General features: G+C 38.4%; 2 protein-coding genes across 3 annotated transcripts; both read right to left on the bottom strand.

The window, feature by feature from the left end:
- Positions 1-659: 659 nt before the first annotated feature.
- blm (BLM RecQ like helicase) lies at positions 660-9724 on the bottom strand. Of its 2 annotated transcripts, XM_078256945.1 has the most exons (22): positions 9339-9724; positions 8482-8539; positions 7770-8394; positions 7517-7652; positions 6922-7025; positions 6693-6807; positions 5965-6596; positions 5182-5358; positions 4949-5067; positions 4739-4852; positions 4511-4609; positions 4272-4420; positions 4068-4174; positions 3587-3747; positions 3037-3232; positions 2636-2826; positions 2406-2550; positions 2071-2270; positions 1762-1954; positions 1546-1668; positions 1224-1425; positions 660-1105 (listed from the first exon to the last, which is right to left on the bottom strand). In XM_078256945.1, exons 1-22 carry the CDS (start codon positions 9431-9433, stop codon positions 928-930), a joined length of 4119 nt encoding a protein of 1372 aa, XP_078113071.1. In that variant the 5' UTR covers positions 9434-9724; the 3' UTR covers positions 660-927. The 2 variants fall into 2 exon arrangements, with proteins under 2 accessions (XP_078113071.1, XP_078113070.1); XM_078256944.1 differs by having other exon boundaries at positions 7770-8539.
- A 318-nt stretch (positions 9725-10042) lies between these two features.
- On the bottom strand, positions 10043-14125 carry ctsh (cathepsin H). Its single transcript, XM_078256947.1, has 12 exons — positions 13936-14125; positions 13717-13748; positions 13369-13474; positions 13211-13281; positions 13015-13119; positions 12247-12333; positions 12074-12129; positions 11898-11979; positions 11713-11781; positions 11525-11631; positions 10474-10599; positions 10043-10384 (listed from the first exon to the last, which is right to left on the bottom strand). The coding sequence occupies exons 1-12, from the start codon at positions 14006-14008 to the stop codon at positions 10315-10317; spliced, it is 984 nt and encodes a 327-aa protein (XP_078113073.1). The 5' UTR covers positions 14009-14125; the 3' UTR covers positions 10043-10314.
- Between the last annotated feature and the right edge of the window lie 4601 nt (positions 14126-18726).

Here is an 18726-nt window from a genome sequence, read left to right as displayed (position 1 = left end):
ATTCATAATATTTTGTATAATTAATATGAATATGCAAAGTAACTAAAGCTATACAAATAGAGAAGTAAAACGTAGGCAAGTAGGAGAAAATGAAAATACTCATTAAAAGTACCTAGGTATTTTTAATTGAGTATTTTTGTAAGCTTACAGTTGTATTGAAGTACGGCATAGTTACTTTCCCCGGCTGATAAAATGCAATGACATTTACGTGTAGCAAGCCTCAACATTAATTCCCGACATGTTTATACCTGTCAGCAGCTCGGACACACTGCTGTCCGCGCTGACGCTTCAACGCAGCGTAATAACTCCTGAAAATAATGTCCATCTCAAACGTATCGGTCTCTGTAGTCATCTCAACCATTGAATACAGCAACAGGAAATAATACTCACGGCTTTTTTTTTTCCTGTGAAGAAATGTTTCACGGTGTTGGTGAATTCTTAAAAAAGAAAACACCACTAAATGTTGCGTTAAAATGCGTTGTAACTCGTGTTACTGAGATTGTAACGGGTATAATATTACCGAAATATAATTAGTAATGCGTTATATTACTGTGTTACAGCAAAAAGGAATACATTACTGTAATTGCATTACTTTTGTAACGCGTTACTCCCAACACGGTTCAGCACAAAGCAAAAAAAAATTTAAAATCTTGTTTCGATCTTTTCTCTGAAAATGTCTTTAATAAAAAATAAAATAAAAATTGACAATACAATGGAAAGTAAAATAGCGACAATTTACAACAGTCTATATGAAATCTGGACACATTGACAATAACTGTACATAACAAATATTTAATTTTAGCAGTTTCAATAAACAGTTGGTATATAACATGTAAATACTTTACAACAATTAATAACATCAACTGGTTTGAAAATGTAGTGAAAAATTAGTCTGCTATCCTTAAAAGTCTGATCCAGAGGACAGCGCTAGCCCAAGTGTGAAAAGGCTGGCTTCAAGAAGGGTCGCTGGTTGGTTTGAGGGGTTGGGACTGTCAGGATGCCCGGCCTCCTGCCTGAAGATGCATCTCCTGCTGAGCTCCTGGACCCCCGGCCTGCACCTCTGGAGCTGGACGATGACCACGATTTATTGCTGCTGTAGCCACGACTGAATCCACAACGCCACAGCAAGAAAGAAGAAATAAGGTTTCAGCTATGAAGTGAAGCTTATTGCTAAATATGATCCCTAGCTACATGATCAAATGTGAGACAAACAGATTACAGACCCTTTAGAGTTGGCACTTGTGTTGCCATACGTTTTTTTCTTCTTGGAATAGTTGAAGAATGGAGCTTTCTTTCTCTTCTGTCCCTGTGCAGGCTTACTACGGAAGTACGTGGAAGACTCTGTGTTGTCCCCGTCATCTCCATACGTGCGGCCCTGTGCCGTGTCTATCCACCCATCTCCACCATTGTCAGTCTGTTCCTCTTCTACAAGACAATGTAGGATTAATACCACAATGTGCAGAATAAAAAAAAAGAAAAAAAAAGTGGTAAAGCAGTCAAGGAAATGAGGAGAATTATGCAAAAACAATGAGTTGGGTTTCTTACCAGGCAGCTGCCACTCAGAGTATTTCTGTAGGACCTGAATGACTTCAGCTCCATACTTCTCCAGTTTGTCTTCTGTCACACCATCAATTTGTAGGAGGACTTCGGGGTCTGAAGAAAGCTTCTCTGTTCATGTGGGGAAAAAAAAGTTTAAGTTTAAAATGCTTGTATCACATGAGCTATTTAAAGGAAAGTCTTAACAATTGTTTCAGAAATTACCAGATATCTTTTTCAAGGTGGCAGTGGAGAAGATGTTGTAATAGTGAATGCCAAACGCTTTCCCCAGCTGCTTGCACAGATCCGTCAGCTCCTTCAGACACTCCTGAACTTTCTCTTCTCTCTGGGAGATCTGAGCCACAGCAGCTTTATGTTTCCTGACGCTAGACGCGCTCTCTGTCTCATAGAACTCCACCTGCAGTGAGACAAGTGCCAGTTAGTGTTTAATATCTTTACATTTTAATAAATGCTACATATCTAGCTCTTCATGCTGACATACAGTTGATAACATACTGTAGATGTCACGGTTACCTGCATGTGTCCAGACAGAACGGCCACGGCTTTGGATCCAGCAGAGATATACACCACAGTTTGGCCATTGTTAGTGACGTAGAGATCCTCTGCCAGGATGTTGTCCAGCACCAGTTTTTTGAAGAGACGGTCAGCATTATGCCTAGAGTAGGCTCCTCCCATCCCAAACATTCCTGTCTGTACCTTGGCAGACTTCGCCCCTTACAGAAAGAAAACAATTTCCCACATCAGACCATTCTCAGTTCTTGCCACATGGAATATGAAGACGTCAGCATAAAACATCATGCAGGATTCACAGTTGCAAAATGCCTTTTCATTGCAAGCATGTACTTTACCTACAAAGATGTCCACCAACATATTCAGCGTCAGTCGGTTTTGCTGAGCAGTCTTGCCAAACCTTGCTCCAACTTTCTCGCAGTTCTCCTGGACAAACTTCACAATCTTCTTCACGTCTTCAGTGACATTTCTCATCTTGTATTGCTGCACACAGGTATATTTAAACTCAATTAGAAAAGGCCAGGTAGGTTTTGAATTTGTAACAAATAAACAAAGAAATGATTCCTACGTTGGGTTTGGCACAGTTGTCACAGCTGACGTCTGCGTGGTCCTTACAGAAGCTTTTGTTGAACTTCATCTCCCCAAAGTATGCGAGCAGCTGAATTCTTCTGCACTCCATCATGTTCTCACAGAAGTGCACCATGCTGTGTAGGTTGTTGAAATGAGTCGCCTTGGTGTGTCTGTCACCTTCTTTGTCCACTGTGATTTTAAAAAAAGCCATCTGAGTTTACATGAGTAATATTTACAGTTAGTCATTAGGAAAGTAAATATGCTTAGAACGATTTCATAGGTTTAAGGATTGATGGAGACAAAAAACATGAAACAGATTTTTTTTTTAAATCACACAACTGAAAATTAGCCAAGTAAATTTTACATGCAACAAGAAAGGTCTATATTTTGGCCACATACGGTTGATAATCCTCTTGATGCGGTGGACATCAGCGTAGGAGTAGAAGAGAATACAGTGAGAGATCTCTCCATCTCTTCCAGCTCTCCCAGACTCCTGGTAGTAACCCTCCACTGACTTTGGCAGACTGGCGTGGATCACATAGCGAACATCTGGCTTGTCAATGCCCATGCCAAAAGCTATTGTGGCACATATGACCTGGCGGACAAAACGAAAACAGTGAAACAAGAGCAATGTGCACTGTAAACAGGTACTGGTTTGAAAAATGTTACCTTTATTTTTATGCTCATTGCTTTGTATCCCAGTACCATCTATTTTGCATCTTTATATTACATCAGTGAGCGAGTGGTAGCGTTGGGTACCGACACCCGGTGCTAATACGGCACCGGTGCCTTAACAATCAGTATCTACCGGACCGAATATTAACGCGGATTTCGGTGCCTCATGTTGGTGCCACTGAAATGCCAGCGCTGCCCTCTGATGCGTATTGTTTTAGCACCGGTATCGGAAAAAACCCAAACGATACCCAACCCTAGCGAGTGGTGACCTCACCTGGCAGCCGTCCTGGTTGATCCACTTGCTCTGCACATGTTCTCTGTCACCGTCACTCAGGCCTGCGTGATACGACAGAGCTAATATCCGCGCCCTCTGCAGACTCTCAGCCATGGCATCACAGTCATTACGGGACAGGCAGTATATGATGCCAGAGTCACCTGCAACATGCAGGTTAATAAACAAAAGACAAAGTCAGAAGTGGGTCTGTAATCACACAAAATATTCCCCACTGGGATAAATCAAAACCCGGCCATTCTTTCATTTATTACAAGGCTACTTACACAAGCAATTAAGCATTTGACAAAAACACTGATTTTAAGTTATTTCTGATACAAGCTGAATAACTTGATATGCTTAATATAAATGTCTATTCAAAATTATTCAGATATGACAAATCTGAGTTGAATTTAACAAAAAATAGCTACAGGAGTGTTCTGAAAATAACCGGGATCAGAAAAAGTACTTTTAAATTATTTACGTGGGTAGTACTTCTTGATCCAGCTGATGCAGTCCTCGTCAACCTTTTTGGGTTTCTTGGGCAGGACAGCGTACTTCAGGTTTGTTCTGTTGAAACTCATGGTGAACCTGAAAATAGGATGGATGTAAAGCTGTTGGCCGTTTGAATTCAAGAATATGAAAATGGAACTCTTTTAAAAATCGGAGCATGAGATGGAGCACGTACACCTGCGGCCGAGTCATATTCAGCTGGTTGAGGATGTCTTTCTGAACACGGGGAGTGGCAGTGGCTGTCAGGGCCATCATCGGCACGTTAGGGAACTTCTGACGCAGTTCATGCAACCTCTTGTAGTCGGGACGGAAATCGTGACCCCACTGAAAGATTTAAGGTCGCAGGATGATTCACAATGGCTGTTGCAAAAATAAAAGCACAGTGCAGATTGTGTATAAAGCAGAGAAACACACCTGACTGACACAGTGGGCCTCATCTATGACAAAGCGGGCCAAAAGGCCTCGCTCGTACAGATTCTGCATGGCGGAGATCAGCTTGTTACTTGCACTCACCTTGGGGAGGAAAAAAAAAACATGCATCAGTCAGAGTAAAAATCATAGTTACTACTAACTTTATGTATAGAAAGCAGGAAAACAAACACACAGATTCCTTTTAAAATTTAAATCACTCTTTTTTTTCACCTTTTCAGGAGTGACATAGAGAAGTTTAATGATGGGCTCTTTCCTAGAGAGCTGCATATAAATCCTCCCTGCTTCACTGTCACTTTTACCACCAGACAGGCTTGTTGCTGGGATCTGAAATGGGGGACATTTCAAAATACATCTTCTGAGTACCACACATATAACAAGGTCATATATTCATACTAACCCAATAGGAGCAAACATACTTACATCCAGTGTAGTGAGTTTCTGGACCTGGTCTACAATAAGAGATTTGAGTGGGGAGATGACCACAGTGACTCCTGGTAACACGCAGGCAGGTAGCTGGTAGCACAAGCTTTTACCTCCACCTAAAAATACCACCAGTTACAGAGAAATGTGGACTTTACTGCAGTTCACATCCTTATTCTACTGTTACATGGCTAAGATAACACTTGTTTTTAAAACTTTTGATAACTACTAACCTGTGGGCATCAATACAAACGTGTCTTCTTCCAGAATCGTTGCATTAATTGCTTCTAGTTGATTGAACCTGAATTGATGAAGACCAAAACGCTTGTGAAAAATCTTCATCATCTCCTGTGAGTGGGGGAAGTTGAACCCTCTGAAGCGATCATGGGCTGGGTTTCTGAAGTTGGGTTCTGTATCGGAAAGCATTAAAGCCAAGTCAGTAAAAAGCACCACAAGACCGTCGTCAACATACTCAGGGCCTGTATTTACAGAGTATATAATTTTTCCGGTATGCATTGTTTCAGAATCACACTTAAGAAATATGCTGAGGGTTGAACAAAGACAACTTTGTATTCATTCTCATAATTGTTTGGTTTATAAAAAGTAAGTAAAGTAAAAAATGCCCATCACAATTCACCAAAGCCCAAGTTGAAATATTCAAATTGCTTGTTTTGTCCATCAGTCCAAAACCCAATGACGTATGACATTCAATTAACCATCATAGCAGACTAAAACAGCAAATATACAAATGTGTACAATTGCTAATAAAAAAAAGACATTTATTCAATTATCAAGAAAGCTGGTTGATTTGTGTTCTTTTGATCGGCTTGTCGAATAATCGACTATTGTTTCAGCTCTAATGATCTGTGTTTCATTAATGACATCTTGTAGTTTTAGTGTGCAATTAACACATGCAAAGGCTGACCAGGTTTTTGAGAATATACCTTGATGCAAATAAGCTTGTTGGACACATTTCTAAGACTAAAAACAAATTTTGTCATGCCATGCTGACTTACCAGGAGAGCAGATCTTTGAAGGCTTGGGTGTGGGAGCAGGTGTTGTTGGTTTCTTCTCCCATGAAAACTTGCTTGGTCCCCCCTCTTTCACTGTTGTAGTCACAGTGCTGGAGTTTGGGGGTCCGTCAAAGTAATTTGGGATATCGGAGTCATTTAGGTCATCTATGTCAAAGTCGTCATTGTAAAAGTCGTCAAGGTCTTTTTCAGCTATACTGGGTGCTGGGGTATTATATTTGTTCTGAACAGTCTCTGGCTTTTTGGGAGAAAAGAAGAGATCTGAACCATCCAGGTCTGTGCTCGTTTTCTGAGAGAAATTAAAAGATGGATTTGTGAGGCTGTGGGTTGATGGACTCTGATTCTTCATATATGTCGCGCTGCTCTTACTGTGCAAGGGCTGCATGTTAATAATACTGTCAGAGTGATCAGAGTCATAGTCCACAGAGATGACTGAAGATCTCCTGGTCAGAGCAGGCGTCTTGGAGTCCAGGAGCACAGAGCTGCTGGATGACATAACACTGGACATATCACAGCTAAAAGAAGATTTTTCTTTAAAGCTGGGTTCAGAAATCACAGTGCTGTCTGGCTGCTGTATCCTCAATAAACCGCCACCACCAGTTGCAAGAATCCTCTTCCTGCAGGCGAAAAGCAGATGATTGCAATCACACCAGGAGGATATCATTAAATATCATGAATATTAACAAAGCTGTTTTCCATTTAAATGCACACACCTTTGAGCCCTCTTCAGCAAAAGCTCATTTCCACAGGCCAGAGCTATCACTTCATGTTCAGGGATAGAATCAACCAGCGAACAAATGGACTGCATGATATTGAAGAGTTGCTCATCTGTGACATGATCAGAAGAAAGAAACAACTAAATTAGTGAACGGGGACAAATACCAGAGTGCTGATTTGCTTATTAAAATGTTCACAAGGTCTGGGCAAATCAGAAAAACACACTTGTTTTGTCTTTTGAGGGGTGATCAGAGGGTTTATGTAGTGTTGTGATGGGTCCCTTTGATTGCACAGGAATCTCTCTGCTTTCAGCATCAACTGATTTCGATCTGTTTAAAAAATGATGTTCTGTTTCTTTTTTTATTATTCTCTTTTAGGTCAAATCCATCTAATATCCAGTTAAAAACACATACGAGCCTATCATAACTATTACAGTAATACAAATGTTGTGAACCCTTGGCAGCAAAAATGCACCCACTATAATCACTGTACTATCAAAGGTAATATGGTTTTCATACTAACCTAACTGATGCCTTTTTATTCTCATTAGTATTCATAACCAAAAACACCAGCTGGGAAGAAGAATGTGTGGAATATAAAAAGATATCGCTGCTGCCTTAGTTTTAATTTTTTTTTTTTTTTTAAGTACTCCGTTACCTTTTTTACTCCGTTTTACTCCGTTAACATAAACTGTGTTCATACTGCTTTTGATTACAGAAAATACGCATCTATTTTAAGGGTCATTGCATTCAATATCATGTAGATGCATGATCTTGTATGAACAAAAATAAAAAATAAATCATAAACTGAACAAACTGGCCTGGTCTTCAATGCAGAGGTAGTATAAGAGATGTCATCAGGGATCGGAGAAGGGGGAATGTAATCTAGATCATCTTCAGGCTCTGAGTTGTCCTCAAGCTCTATTACCTTCGAGTCAATCCATTTTTTCTTATCGTCTAAAAAAAGCAAAAAGACATAGTCTGTGTTTTTTGTACAATTAAATTCTTTCCAGACACATATCTTCCCGACAGCATACAAATAGAATACAACACCTGCAACAAAAAGCTTGTTACCTGTCCGTCCTTTAAAAGGCTCAAACAGATCACTGTTGTCCTCTTCACTATCACTCATGACAGACTTCAGATAAGCAGGAGGAGGAGGACGTCTTCGGGTCCTTTTAAGTGGAGAAACCTCAAACTCTGCCGGCTCCTGATTCAAACTAGGTCCTGGTGAAACTGCAGCTTTGTCGACACTGTATTCCAGTTCATCTGTTTCCATACAAAATGTTTCACTTCCGGAAGGATCATTTTTGTTTGCAAAACTGTTGCTCAACTCTGGTGTCACAAGATAGAATTGTGTTTTTTCTTCACTAAAAGATGACACTGGCTTGATGCTCTTCCCAGATATTTCTGAACTGAATGAGTCATTTGTTGCTTTGACAGGAGTTTCAAAGTCATCCAAATCATCCCAGTCATCCACCGGGAATCCAAGATATGCATCCAGACTTACGGAATTGCCTCCATTGTCTTTAGTAAACTGGTTGTCAGATTTAGTTGGAGCTGTCATCTTAATAGCAGACACTGCTGAAGGAGTCTGGCCTGCAGGAGCACAGTTACCTGCTGGGCTGATGGAGTCCGACTTGCCTTTTGAACTTACAGGGAAGAAGTTGTTGATTTTGGATTTTTGAGGTCTCTCAAGCTTGTTTGAAAATGCCAAAGGAGATTTAGTCACCAAACTGTTAGGAACATTGACATTCCTGTTTGCCAAAACATTAGAGCTGATTACCTTGGTCGGGACTTCCACCTTAGTTGTACCTGATGACTTCTTTTTGAAAGAAAAGGCCCTGAAAAATAAACCAGTGAGAAATTATGAAAACATAATGTGACATGTGTACAGTTAAAGCAAGGGTGTAATGCTCATTCAATTTGATTGTTTAATAGGATAGTCACATTCTAGTTTTGAGTGTTCAACGTTCTCTTTTAATTTGGAAAACCTGATAAACATAGCAGCTAATGGTAACAACCGTTAACAATTAGCTTGGCTTAAGAATTAACATTGACATGCAGAGTATCCAGAGGCACATGGCTGATTTGCTTTGAATGTCACATTTCATGTTAATGTGAGTGTCCAGGTACCGGAAGATGCACAGCAGTTGCAGCCACAGGATGTCAGGTCAGATCAGTTGATACAAGTGTGTACAGCCAAATCATTATTGATTTGATTCAAAAGAGTTAGGTGCATAGTATACCTTCATTATATGAGTTAGCAGCTGCAGGAAATACGTTAACATGCATGAACATTAGCTGAACAGAGACAATTAAATGATGTGCAGAATAGTGCAGCATTTGCGCAACACAAACATGCTGAATCCACATAGTAAACCAATTCAGTCTCAGTCTAGCTCACTGCCATATCGAGTTGTGAAATTACTTGTTCTGGATGCATGAGGCCCTTTGCAATCAGCTTTGCATTTTGCATAGTAAGTTATCTCTAACAAAGCTAACATAACTAACGTTAGCTACCTAGAGTGTTTCTCAGTTAGCACAGCTGACAGCTAACTAAAAAAGAAGCTCAAAGCCAGGTTAACTGTCAGCTTCCTGGTGTAATTTCCTCACTGTATCGTGAGCTCGCGGTAGACTTACCCCACTTTGGGTTTAGCCAGCGACAACTTGCTCTGAGCGGCATTGCTGTGCCTCGCCAGCTGCTCCTTCAAGTTATTTTGTGGAAGACTAGACATTATCGGTAAAAGGTTGAGCTAGCGAGTGTTAGCTAGCTAGCTATCAGTCCGAGCTCAGTTCAAGAAGTGGCGGCCAGTTTCTTCAGCATTGCTCGCGACACGAGATGGATGAGACAAGTAAGCGGAGCTCGCGCTAAGTTTGTCTCGCCGCTGGGTTGTAATTTGTTAAAGTTCATTTAGCTTGGTTACCAATTCAACCGCTACGTTTACTCTCTTCAGAACTGTGAGGAAGACCCTTCCATCCATGAGGAGACCACTTAGCGCCCATTTAACAAACTGACTCCTTATTGGCCGAGGTAGCAGGAATGAGGATTCTGGGAAATGTAGTCTTACGACATGGCTCCTAAAATGAGTTTCCCATAACTCTATGGGTTAATTGTTTAAATGTATCACAGGTTTCTTGTTGTTAGTAAATATATACCGCTGAGATAGTGGGATGTAAATACACAGAAAAAAAATAAAAATAATCTTGGACTCAATATAATGTCAATATTTTAACCACCAAATGACTTTATGTTAACATGCAATGCGTTTTGTGTAATTATGCATGTCATCATGGATTATACTTCCACACAGCAGCAATACAGTGTGATGAAAGACTCAAACAACAACATTTAATAGATTTTATTTGTTAATTTAACTACAATGAATTGAATGATTGGAATGTAAGTGATAATTTCAGATGTATTGATTAATATGACTTAATCCATCCTATCATTGTGCTTCACTGGAGGATAGGATTTACTCCATTGTGCAAAAACACACTGTACATAGAATAACAGTAGGATACTGATTATATAAAAAAATCAATCTTGATTATAAAATAAAATCTGGACTCTGCTCCCTTTTCAGCCCTTTTATAGTTTGCTATCATGCAGAAATCACACCACCGGGAAAGAAGAGCAGGCAGCAAGTCCACACATGTTCTTCCCACGCTCAATGAGGAAATATCTGTAAGAAGAGAACACTGTTATTATCTTTCTCTAGTTGCAATACATTTAGTGATATATTTCCTGTATGTGATTAGATAGAAGACTTACCCGCCAATCCCCCAGCCAGATCCCCATGAGTTCTTTACTATCCAGTAAGGAGTGCCACTATCCTGTCCATACCCGACTGCTAACACAGCATGGTTAACCTTGTCTGTGGTCTTGTGGCATTCAGTGCTGAAAGAAGGAAGTGAGTTAGATCCAACTTTATACACATGACTATTTTGATAAAGAATGAGGAACTAACCACTGTCAAGTCTTACAGCTTTACTGACAAAAAAAGGCCTGTGTATGGGTGCTTTAAATGCATAGTACAAACAAAATGTTATAATAAATATGTATTAGCCACAATTTTTCCAATCCTTATTTATGTGACATAGTTAGCGGTAAATTTGGCCTTGCCTCACCACTCCTATTTTGGTTAAATTGTTAACTCTAAAAAGTGCAGTATATTCGATTAAATTTGATCCTAATTAAACAAATGAACTAAATTCATGTTATCGAATGGACAAGTGAGCGGGCACACACTTGTGTATTATTATGTATTTATGCGTGTGTCTAAATTGCAGGGTTATCTGATACTGATAAATGAGGGAAACTGTTACTAAAGCAGAAACAGATAATATGTCTAGCTGTGACTGTGCTATTATATCCGTGTCCCGAGTCTTAGTTGGAGGGAGGATTTTAACTTGTAAAATATTCCTGAAGGTTCTAAGGTATATATTACTATAACAAAACCAAGAAACTTCTGGCTTCATCAGCATGTGTGGGCTTTTTGTAAAGACAGTCACCTGTATTTGACATTTATTTAGTGATGTGAGCTACACCTCAGAGCTAGAGAAAACCAGAATGGAAAAACACTAGATTAACCAGTTTTTCCCCCATATGGAAGCAAACTCTGTATAATTTGTATTAACCATTTAGCATAGTGTATATTACCATATAATGGACTGTGCCTTTGTATACTGTATCAGGTGGTATACCCTCCCCACTCATGTTTATTGATCACCACCAGTTTACAGTATAAGTGTAAGCATGAAAACTGACAGACAAATTCATTTCCAAGAGCATACATGACAATATTTCCGTAATGTCTGCTCACCTGGTGTACACGCCCTGGGAGTAATGCATGAAGTCAGAGGTCACCTCAAAGGCCAAGCTGACAGGATTGCGTGTAGCGACAGCGTCCAGAATCCCCATCTCATCATACTGAAACAGAAAAACTTTAATCAACCACAGGCTGTTCAATAAAGACATCTATCTGGAGGACAGACTCTGATGTTCACTCACTGCGGTTATGTTCATCACCTCCTTCACAAAAGCAGCTGCTAGTTCTGGTTTATACGCACAAGTATCTTCCTGATTTTAAGAAAAAAGGAAAAAGCCATTAAAACCCATAAAATATGTGACTTCAAAATCAGTTTACTTATTATTTAGTTTTGTTTATACTGTAGGATGGCAAATTATTTAGTTACAAAAGCTGTGTATGGGTAGTTCTCCTCTGTCATCAGTCCCTTGTTGTACATAATGTATTCAAATGCTTGACTGGGAAGGCCGCTAGAAGACAAATTGAGATCTTGTTATAAAATTGGGTCTGTGGTGATGCAGGGAAATTATCAAAAGACTAAGGAAACATATGTTTGACTCTTACCCGTTACATCCATGGTTGTTGAAGTCCTGAGCGCAGTCCACCAGCTGTTGTTCTGACTAAGTGATTAGTATTAGTGAAAATATTACAGTAAATAACCTGCACTCACTATGACATTGGAACTACATTTTTTGTACAAGAGTAACAGTTTTGATAGTGAAGTGAAAGAGCGTCACCAGTGGTACAAGCTTCCCAGTGCTGATGGCGGTAACAGACTCCAGACAGCCGGTTGTGGAAAAAGTCCAGCAGCTACCACAATTCCCCTTTGGTGCAGAAAAAAGGTTAAACAATAAGCCATTTGGTTTATGGAATGAAACAGATTCACAGGCCGTTTTTTTCTTTACAGAAAACATGTTGACATGTCACAGCAGGAAAAGCACAGGTGCAACTAATGACATTAACGATAGCACCGGTCCAACAATTACTGCAATGCATGCAGTAATTAACGTTCTTAGTTACACCTGTGTTTGACACGTCATAAATTGTCCCAACTGCATACAGCATACTAACTGTATACAGTGCTAATCTTTATAGTATACTGCTTCTTAAATTAGTTTACAAGAAATAAACATAGGCCTACTTTACTGTTTTGCAATAACAGGGAATGATATGTGCTGGCGGATGTCAATCAACCTGCAACTTTAAACTGCCACTGCCAACTCAACAAAGAGACAGCAAAAATTTTTTCACCACTATCCACAATAAGTTTAAGTATTTATATCCAGCGATGAGCAGCTCCTCTATTTCCTTTTTGCATTGCATTGTAGAAGAAGTTTGTGTGTGTGTGTGTGTGTGTGTGTGTGTGTGTTTAGTGTGCATAATGACTGTTTTGAGTAACAATTGTAGTTGGATTTATCAGTTATCACCAACAATGTACTGTAACCTTCGAGATCAATAACTGAAAATAAAATGTGTGTGTGGATGTTAGTGCAGTTAAACTTCACCTGGTTCTTCACATCTGTCACATAGTTTCCTTTCTTTCTCCAGTCGATGGAGTCTGGATGTGGTCCGTTGCTGCTGAAGTAATTCCCCTTGGTAGCAGAGCAGTTCTGTAAAAGACAGTATGCTAAATAAAGACCCTCACTGTTATAAAAAAAACATCTATGTAAATGACTTCCTGTATGTATAGCAATACTGTACCTGTGGCTCAGACCAGAGGAAAGACTTTCGAAATTCACTAAATGTCATGTCTGAAAACTGGTTCAGCCCCACTGCAGGAAAAGATGAAACAATGCCAAAGATATTTTATTATGGACCATATGAAAAAAATAGAAAATGCAATAACAAGCTGTTCCCACTTGTGAATGTGTGATTTCCTTCATTGTGTTTGTCAATCCTCCTCTTGTTCTCAGTGAATATCTGGAGTCTCTCGTAGTACTCCTTCATGCTGTACACTCTGTTGTGCTGTACATGGGGGAGTTACTGCTGTTAATATTGCTACATACAGTATATTTTAAGATTAATAATGGGCATACATGAGTAGTGATCAGCTTATATGGTTGTAATCATGTAGCTCACACTTAGGCATCACACTTCAGAGACTTAACAGTGTTACAGTGATTTTTCATTGCAGGTAACTTCCTCTCATAACCACTATACACATTTGTTACACAGCGTTTGATTGATATAACTGATACATAACTTACCTGTGCCATCCATGACTTGAAGTGAAACTCGTCTGAAAACAATTCATATTGTCAAAATGTAGCCAATGTAATACAGATAATTAAACAATGAGAACAAATTTAACAAATGTAACGCCATGGTAGATTATGAAAGTGAAAGCTTTGGTAAACACCGATGGTTAACACATAACGAAAGTATAAAAAGTAATTACAAAAAAACGTACGATCGCAGCAGCTTACCTCCATCAGACGACAGGTGAAAAGCTGAAGCTGCCGACAGCAAAGCAAACAACAGCAAATTAGTGTTCATCATGATCGCTTATTGTAGCTGCAGTCGTTGCAACAGAGAAGGCGAGTGAAAGTGAAGTGAAGCAGATAAGTCACGAGATGAACTGCTGCTGCCTGTTCAAATTCCCCTACGGACAAAAATACATGTCAGTGAATGAATCAGCCAATCATTTAATTTATCTTTTTTTCATCTTAATTTGTTAAATGAGATATTTTACATTCATTTTCGAAACCACGAGAAACGTAACCTCAAAATGCCCTTTAGTTCATTCCACGAAATCGGTGCCTTTTGCGTCCCCTAAAAAATAATCAGTTCTAAAGTTGCTTTAACAACAAAAAAAATGTGTAATTAAAAAAACGTAATGTTACTATAGCTCAAATGCATCAATATAAACCAAATGCAAAAATATAAAAGTAAAAGCCAATAAAATATAATTTTAAATAATTAAAATCACATTATATGCTATGGGTAAGGACTTCTCATTTGTAAAATATTGGTAAAATGATACAATTTCCACAGTTTTATATTGTCTCAAGTGTAATATCATTGTTATTGGTTTTGACATACATACATATATTTTCTTAGAAATATAAGTCATTTTATAATTGTCCCTAATTTCATATCAATCCTGTTACTATTACCAACAAACTATATATATATACATATATATATATATATATATATATATATATATATATATATATATATATACATATAATGGTACAAACCAGAAGTGACATAATTTCAAGGAAGTGGCATCATTTAGAAGAAGTGGATTCCACAGTTTTGTTAAAGGTCCCATGACATGGTGCTCTTTGGATGCTTTTATATAGGCCTCAGTGGTCCCCTAATACTGTATCTGAAGTCTCTTTTATATAGGCCTCAGTGGTCCCCTAATACTGTATCTGAAGTCTCTTTCCCAAAATTCAGCCTTGGTGCAGAATTACAGCCACTAGAGCCAGTCCCACAATGAGCTTTCCTTCGTATGTGCCATTTCTGTGTCTGTAGCTATTGAGGAGGAGAGAGGGGGGGGGCAAGGTGGAGGGTGGGGTTGTGGTCTTGACCAACTCCCACTTTGCTTGTTTGAAAGCCATGATGTCTCTCATGGGTGGGCCAAATTCTCTGGGCAGGCAAAGCAGAGAAAGGCGAGGTAATCTTGTTCCTTATGAGCTCATAAGGAACAAGATTCCAGATCGGCCCGTCTGAGCTTTCATTTTCTCAAAGGCAGAGCAGGATACCCAGGGCTCAGTTTACACCTATCGCCATTTCTAGCTGCTGGGGGACCATAGGCAGGCTGGGGGAATGCATACTAATGTTAAAAAACCTCATAAAGTCACATTTTCATGCCATGGGACCTTTAAAGTTAAGTTTCTCTCTTCTTAAATGTTCTATTTTTCATGTTGTATCAGGGTTGTTAGAGAGGGGTCGGCATACAACATCAGTCCTGTTACCATTTTTTAAAGTGTACATATAAACAATTATTAATTTATCCTGATATTATCAACATCTAGAAGTAATAACCTTTCAAATTACATACCATGTGCCTTTCTGACCTTGACCTGTTAGCTAGAAATTAGCATATTAGCATGAAATCATCAGTCCTGTTACCATCAGTTACCATCAGTCCTGTTACTATCCCAGTGCAATAATACATATACATAATAAATGTCATAGCTTGAGATGGCCCAACACAATTTATTGTCATGTTAAGATGTCTTAATTTAATGGCTATTGAAAAAAATCAGTTTGAAACAATTATATTTTTCAAATTTTTAAAGTTGAAAAGGCACTGATTTTGTGGAATAAGGCGCCGATGGTCAAATTGTGTACGTTAGGTCAGTGGGTTATTTGATAGGCTAATGGTTGGATACATTAGTATTTTCTCCCATAAATAACTAAACCAAGTAGCCTAAACTGTGCACAAAAGGGTAAAATTAAGGCTTAATTAATCAAGTGGGCACTGACCAGTCGCTCTATGAATCAACCAGTGAATACATCCCTTTAAAAGCCCCTTACTTTATTTTTAATTTGCATTTTAATATTTTAACAAAGACATAAGGACATACTATGTAAGGATATGTTTGGGTGAAATACAAACTGCAATAATGTTTTGGCTTAAAGGTTAAAGGAAAAATGTAAGTACAAATGTTCTACCAACTTCTCCAAGTGCTTGTAAATGCAAGGCTGGATACTTCTGTTTGAACTACAGAAGTATAAAATCAACTAAGGCGGGTCCTGCTTGTTATGAAGAGGAGCCCCTGTGTCAAAATCTAGTTTAATTTTGAGTTTATATTGTGGTCATATAATCCTAAATAAAGTTGTGTTTAATCAAACTGTCTCAAACTAATTGACACAAAGAAAACCTGGGCCCATTATTCCAGCATAGCAGTGGTTTGGATCTGGGCATGTAATAAAAGAGGGAGGCTCAACGATAATGTTTTGCCCTAGGGAAAGTTAATCCAGCCAACATTTATACCATACTGTTTATTGACATTAAGATTTTTACAAAATAAATGAATACAAAGAGATAACAAACAGTGACTGTAATTGCTACCTCCAGACCTAAAATTGAGTGATTTTCAAATTGTGAAAACTCTCTCATTGACCCAAACTATGTGTCCATGTATTTTAACATGTAACTGCTACATGTATTGAATGTATATTTTATGCACGCTTATGCATTTGTGAAAACTGTGAATGCTGAATATGGCTGTGTTGTTTCCTTTTAGATACAGCTGATATTTTACACTTTTGTCCACTATATCATGGCTTGCTAGGACAGAGAGATGCTGGTGATGTTAAATACTTTCAGATTATATTTTATTTCATTCCGAGAGAGCATGATGTCGACTGATAGGTGATCTACAAAAACACTTGAGACAAAATGCCCCTGATATAAAATAGATTTATTAGCAAGAGGTAACTGGGAAACATATTTGTGTTTATTTGTTGTTGTTATTATCACCATCATATATTTTCTTTTGTTGTCTTTTCATTTTGTTTTCTTACAAAACTGGGAATATTTCTGAAGGTGTGGAAACATGAGGGTTGAAAGATAATTTTCATACCACTGGGTATTGCTAACAGCAAAATGTTTATTTGTTTATATACCTTATAAGAGTATGTGCATGTATAAGTGTATACAGTATAAGTATATAGTATTATTCTGTTTGTGAAGGTGTTGCATGCCTGCCACATGAGCTTCAAAAGTGTACTGTACATACATAGTAAAAATACATACAAATATTCACAGAATAAGCACTACATTACTATATTCCTGCTAACAGAAATGGGTATAGCCAGGATTACAGTATAAATGCAAAACACTTTGAAGTGGTCTCCTACCTCTAAGTCATGGTTTCCACACTGTTGTAGCATTTTGTAGCTTGAGATACAACTCTTTTTTTGTTGAAAGGATTACACTGTTCCACATTGAGAAATATGCAGGGTTGCATGTACAAAATATACAGCACATCTCAGTGAGGTGAATTAACAACAAAGTACAAAATACTTTCCCATGTTCATATAAAGAGCAGGTTACTCTCTCTTATACTACTACAAAAATAGTGTTTGAATGCTGCAGGCAGAGGTCATTCACATACGTTTGTATCATAGTTTTAGTAAACAGCAATGCATATAACAGAGTGATATACAGTCACGTTCCACAATCACTGGAACAGCAAAAAAGGACAGATTGTCTTTTAATTACAGAAGAGCAACAACCTTTTACTCTACAGAAGTATCGTCGAAAACCTGAAGTACAACACTTTCCACTGCAAAGAAACTGTATGATTCTCTGAAAAAAAAACTTAATAATTATGATTAATGTCTGTTCTGCATTTTTCATCAGCTCCAGTCACATTCTCACCAACAATATATAGATGTTTAGCTGTGCTAGCAGCATGGCTCTAGAGATGGCAATGCTCATCAGTCTGTCACCACCACTTTGATCCAGACTGAAATATTTCAACAACTACTGAATTGCATTGAAATTTGGTACGAATATTCACAGTTCCCAGAGGATGAAGCCTACTGACTTTAGTGCCCCTTTCACTTTTTCTCTAATGCCACCACGCGGTTTACACATTTGTTTTCTCAAGTGATAACAACTGTTAAAAGAAATTTGTTTCAGATATTTATGTCCCACTCAGGATGAATTATGATAACTTTGATGATCCCTTAATTTTTCATCTAGCGCCATATTCAGGTCAAAATCTTAATTGGTCCAATACTTTATGATCAAATACTTGCATGACTAAACACACTTTATGTTTAGTGCTAATGTTGGCATGCTAACACACTAAACAAAGATGGTTAACATAAACATAAGCATGATAGCATTGTCATTTTGCGCATGTTAGAATGCTGATGTTATCATTAGGGTCAAAGCACCACTGTGCCTAAGTAAAGCCTCACAAAGCTGCTAGCATGGCAGTAGACTTTTAGTCGTGTTCATTAAAGGAATTCATGAGTATGTGAGGTAACCGTTCCGTCAACAGCACATTGAGCACTTATTCAGTATTAGTAGTTTAATTGTTTTCCCTTCAGGTTTCATCCCAATGGGCTGGTCCACAATAACACTATCAATATAAAAGCAGTTGGGAACCTCTGACAGTAGTGAGCAGAAATGAAGAAACCAATCATTTTCTTTATCTCTTGTTTTGGTTTGGGGAGCACAGAGACAGTTATGCTTCAGGTACCTTGCTGTCATCTCCACTGATCACCGTTCCCTATCTTTAAAT

Source organism: Sander vitreus, chromosome 8 (genome assembly GCF_031162955.1).
Source record: "Sander vitreus isolate 19-12246 chromosome 8, sanVit1, whole genome shotgun sequence".
NCBI lineage: Eukaryota > Metazoa > Chordata > Actinopteri > Perciformes > Percidae > Sander > Sander vitreus.
The sequence above is the reverse complement of the archived record's forward strand: the minus strand, read 5'-3'. Positions and strand labels throughout refer to the sequence as shown.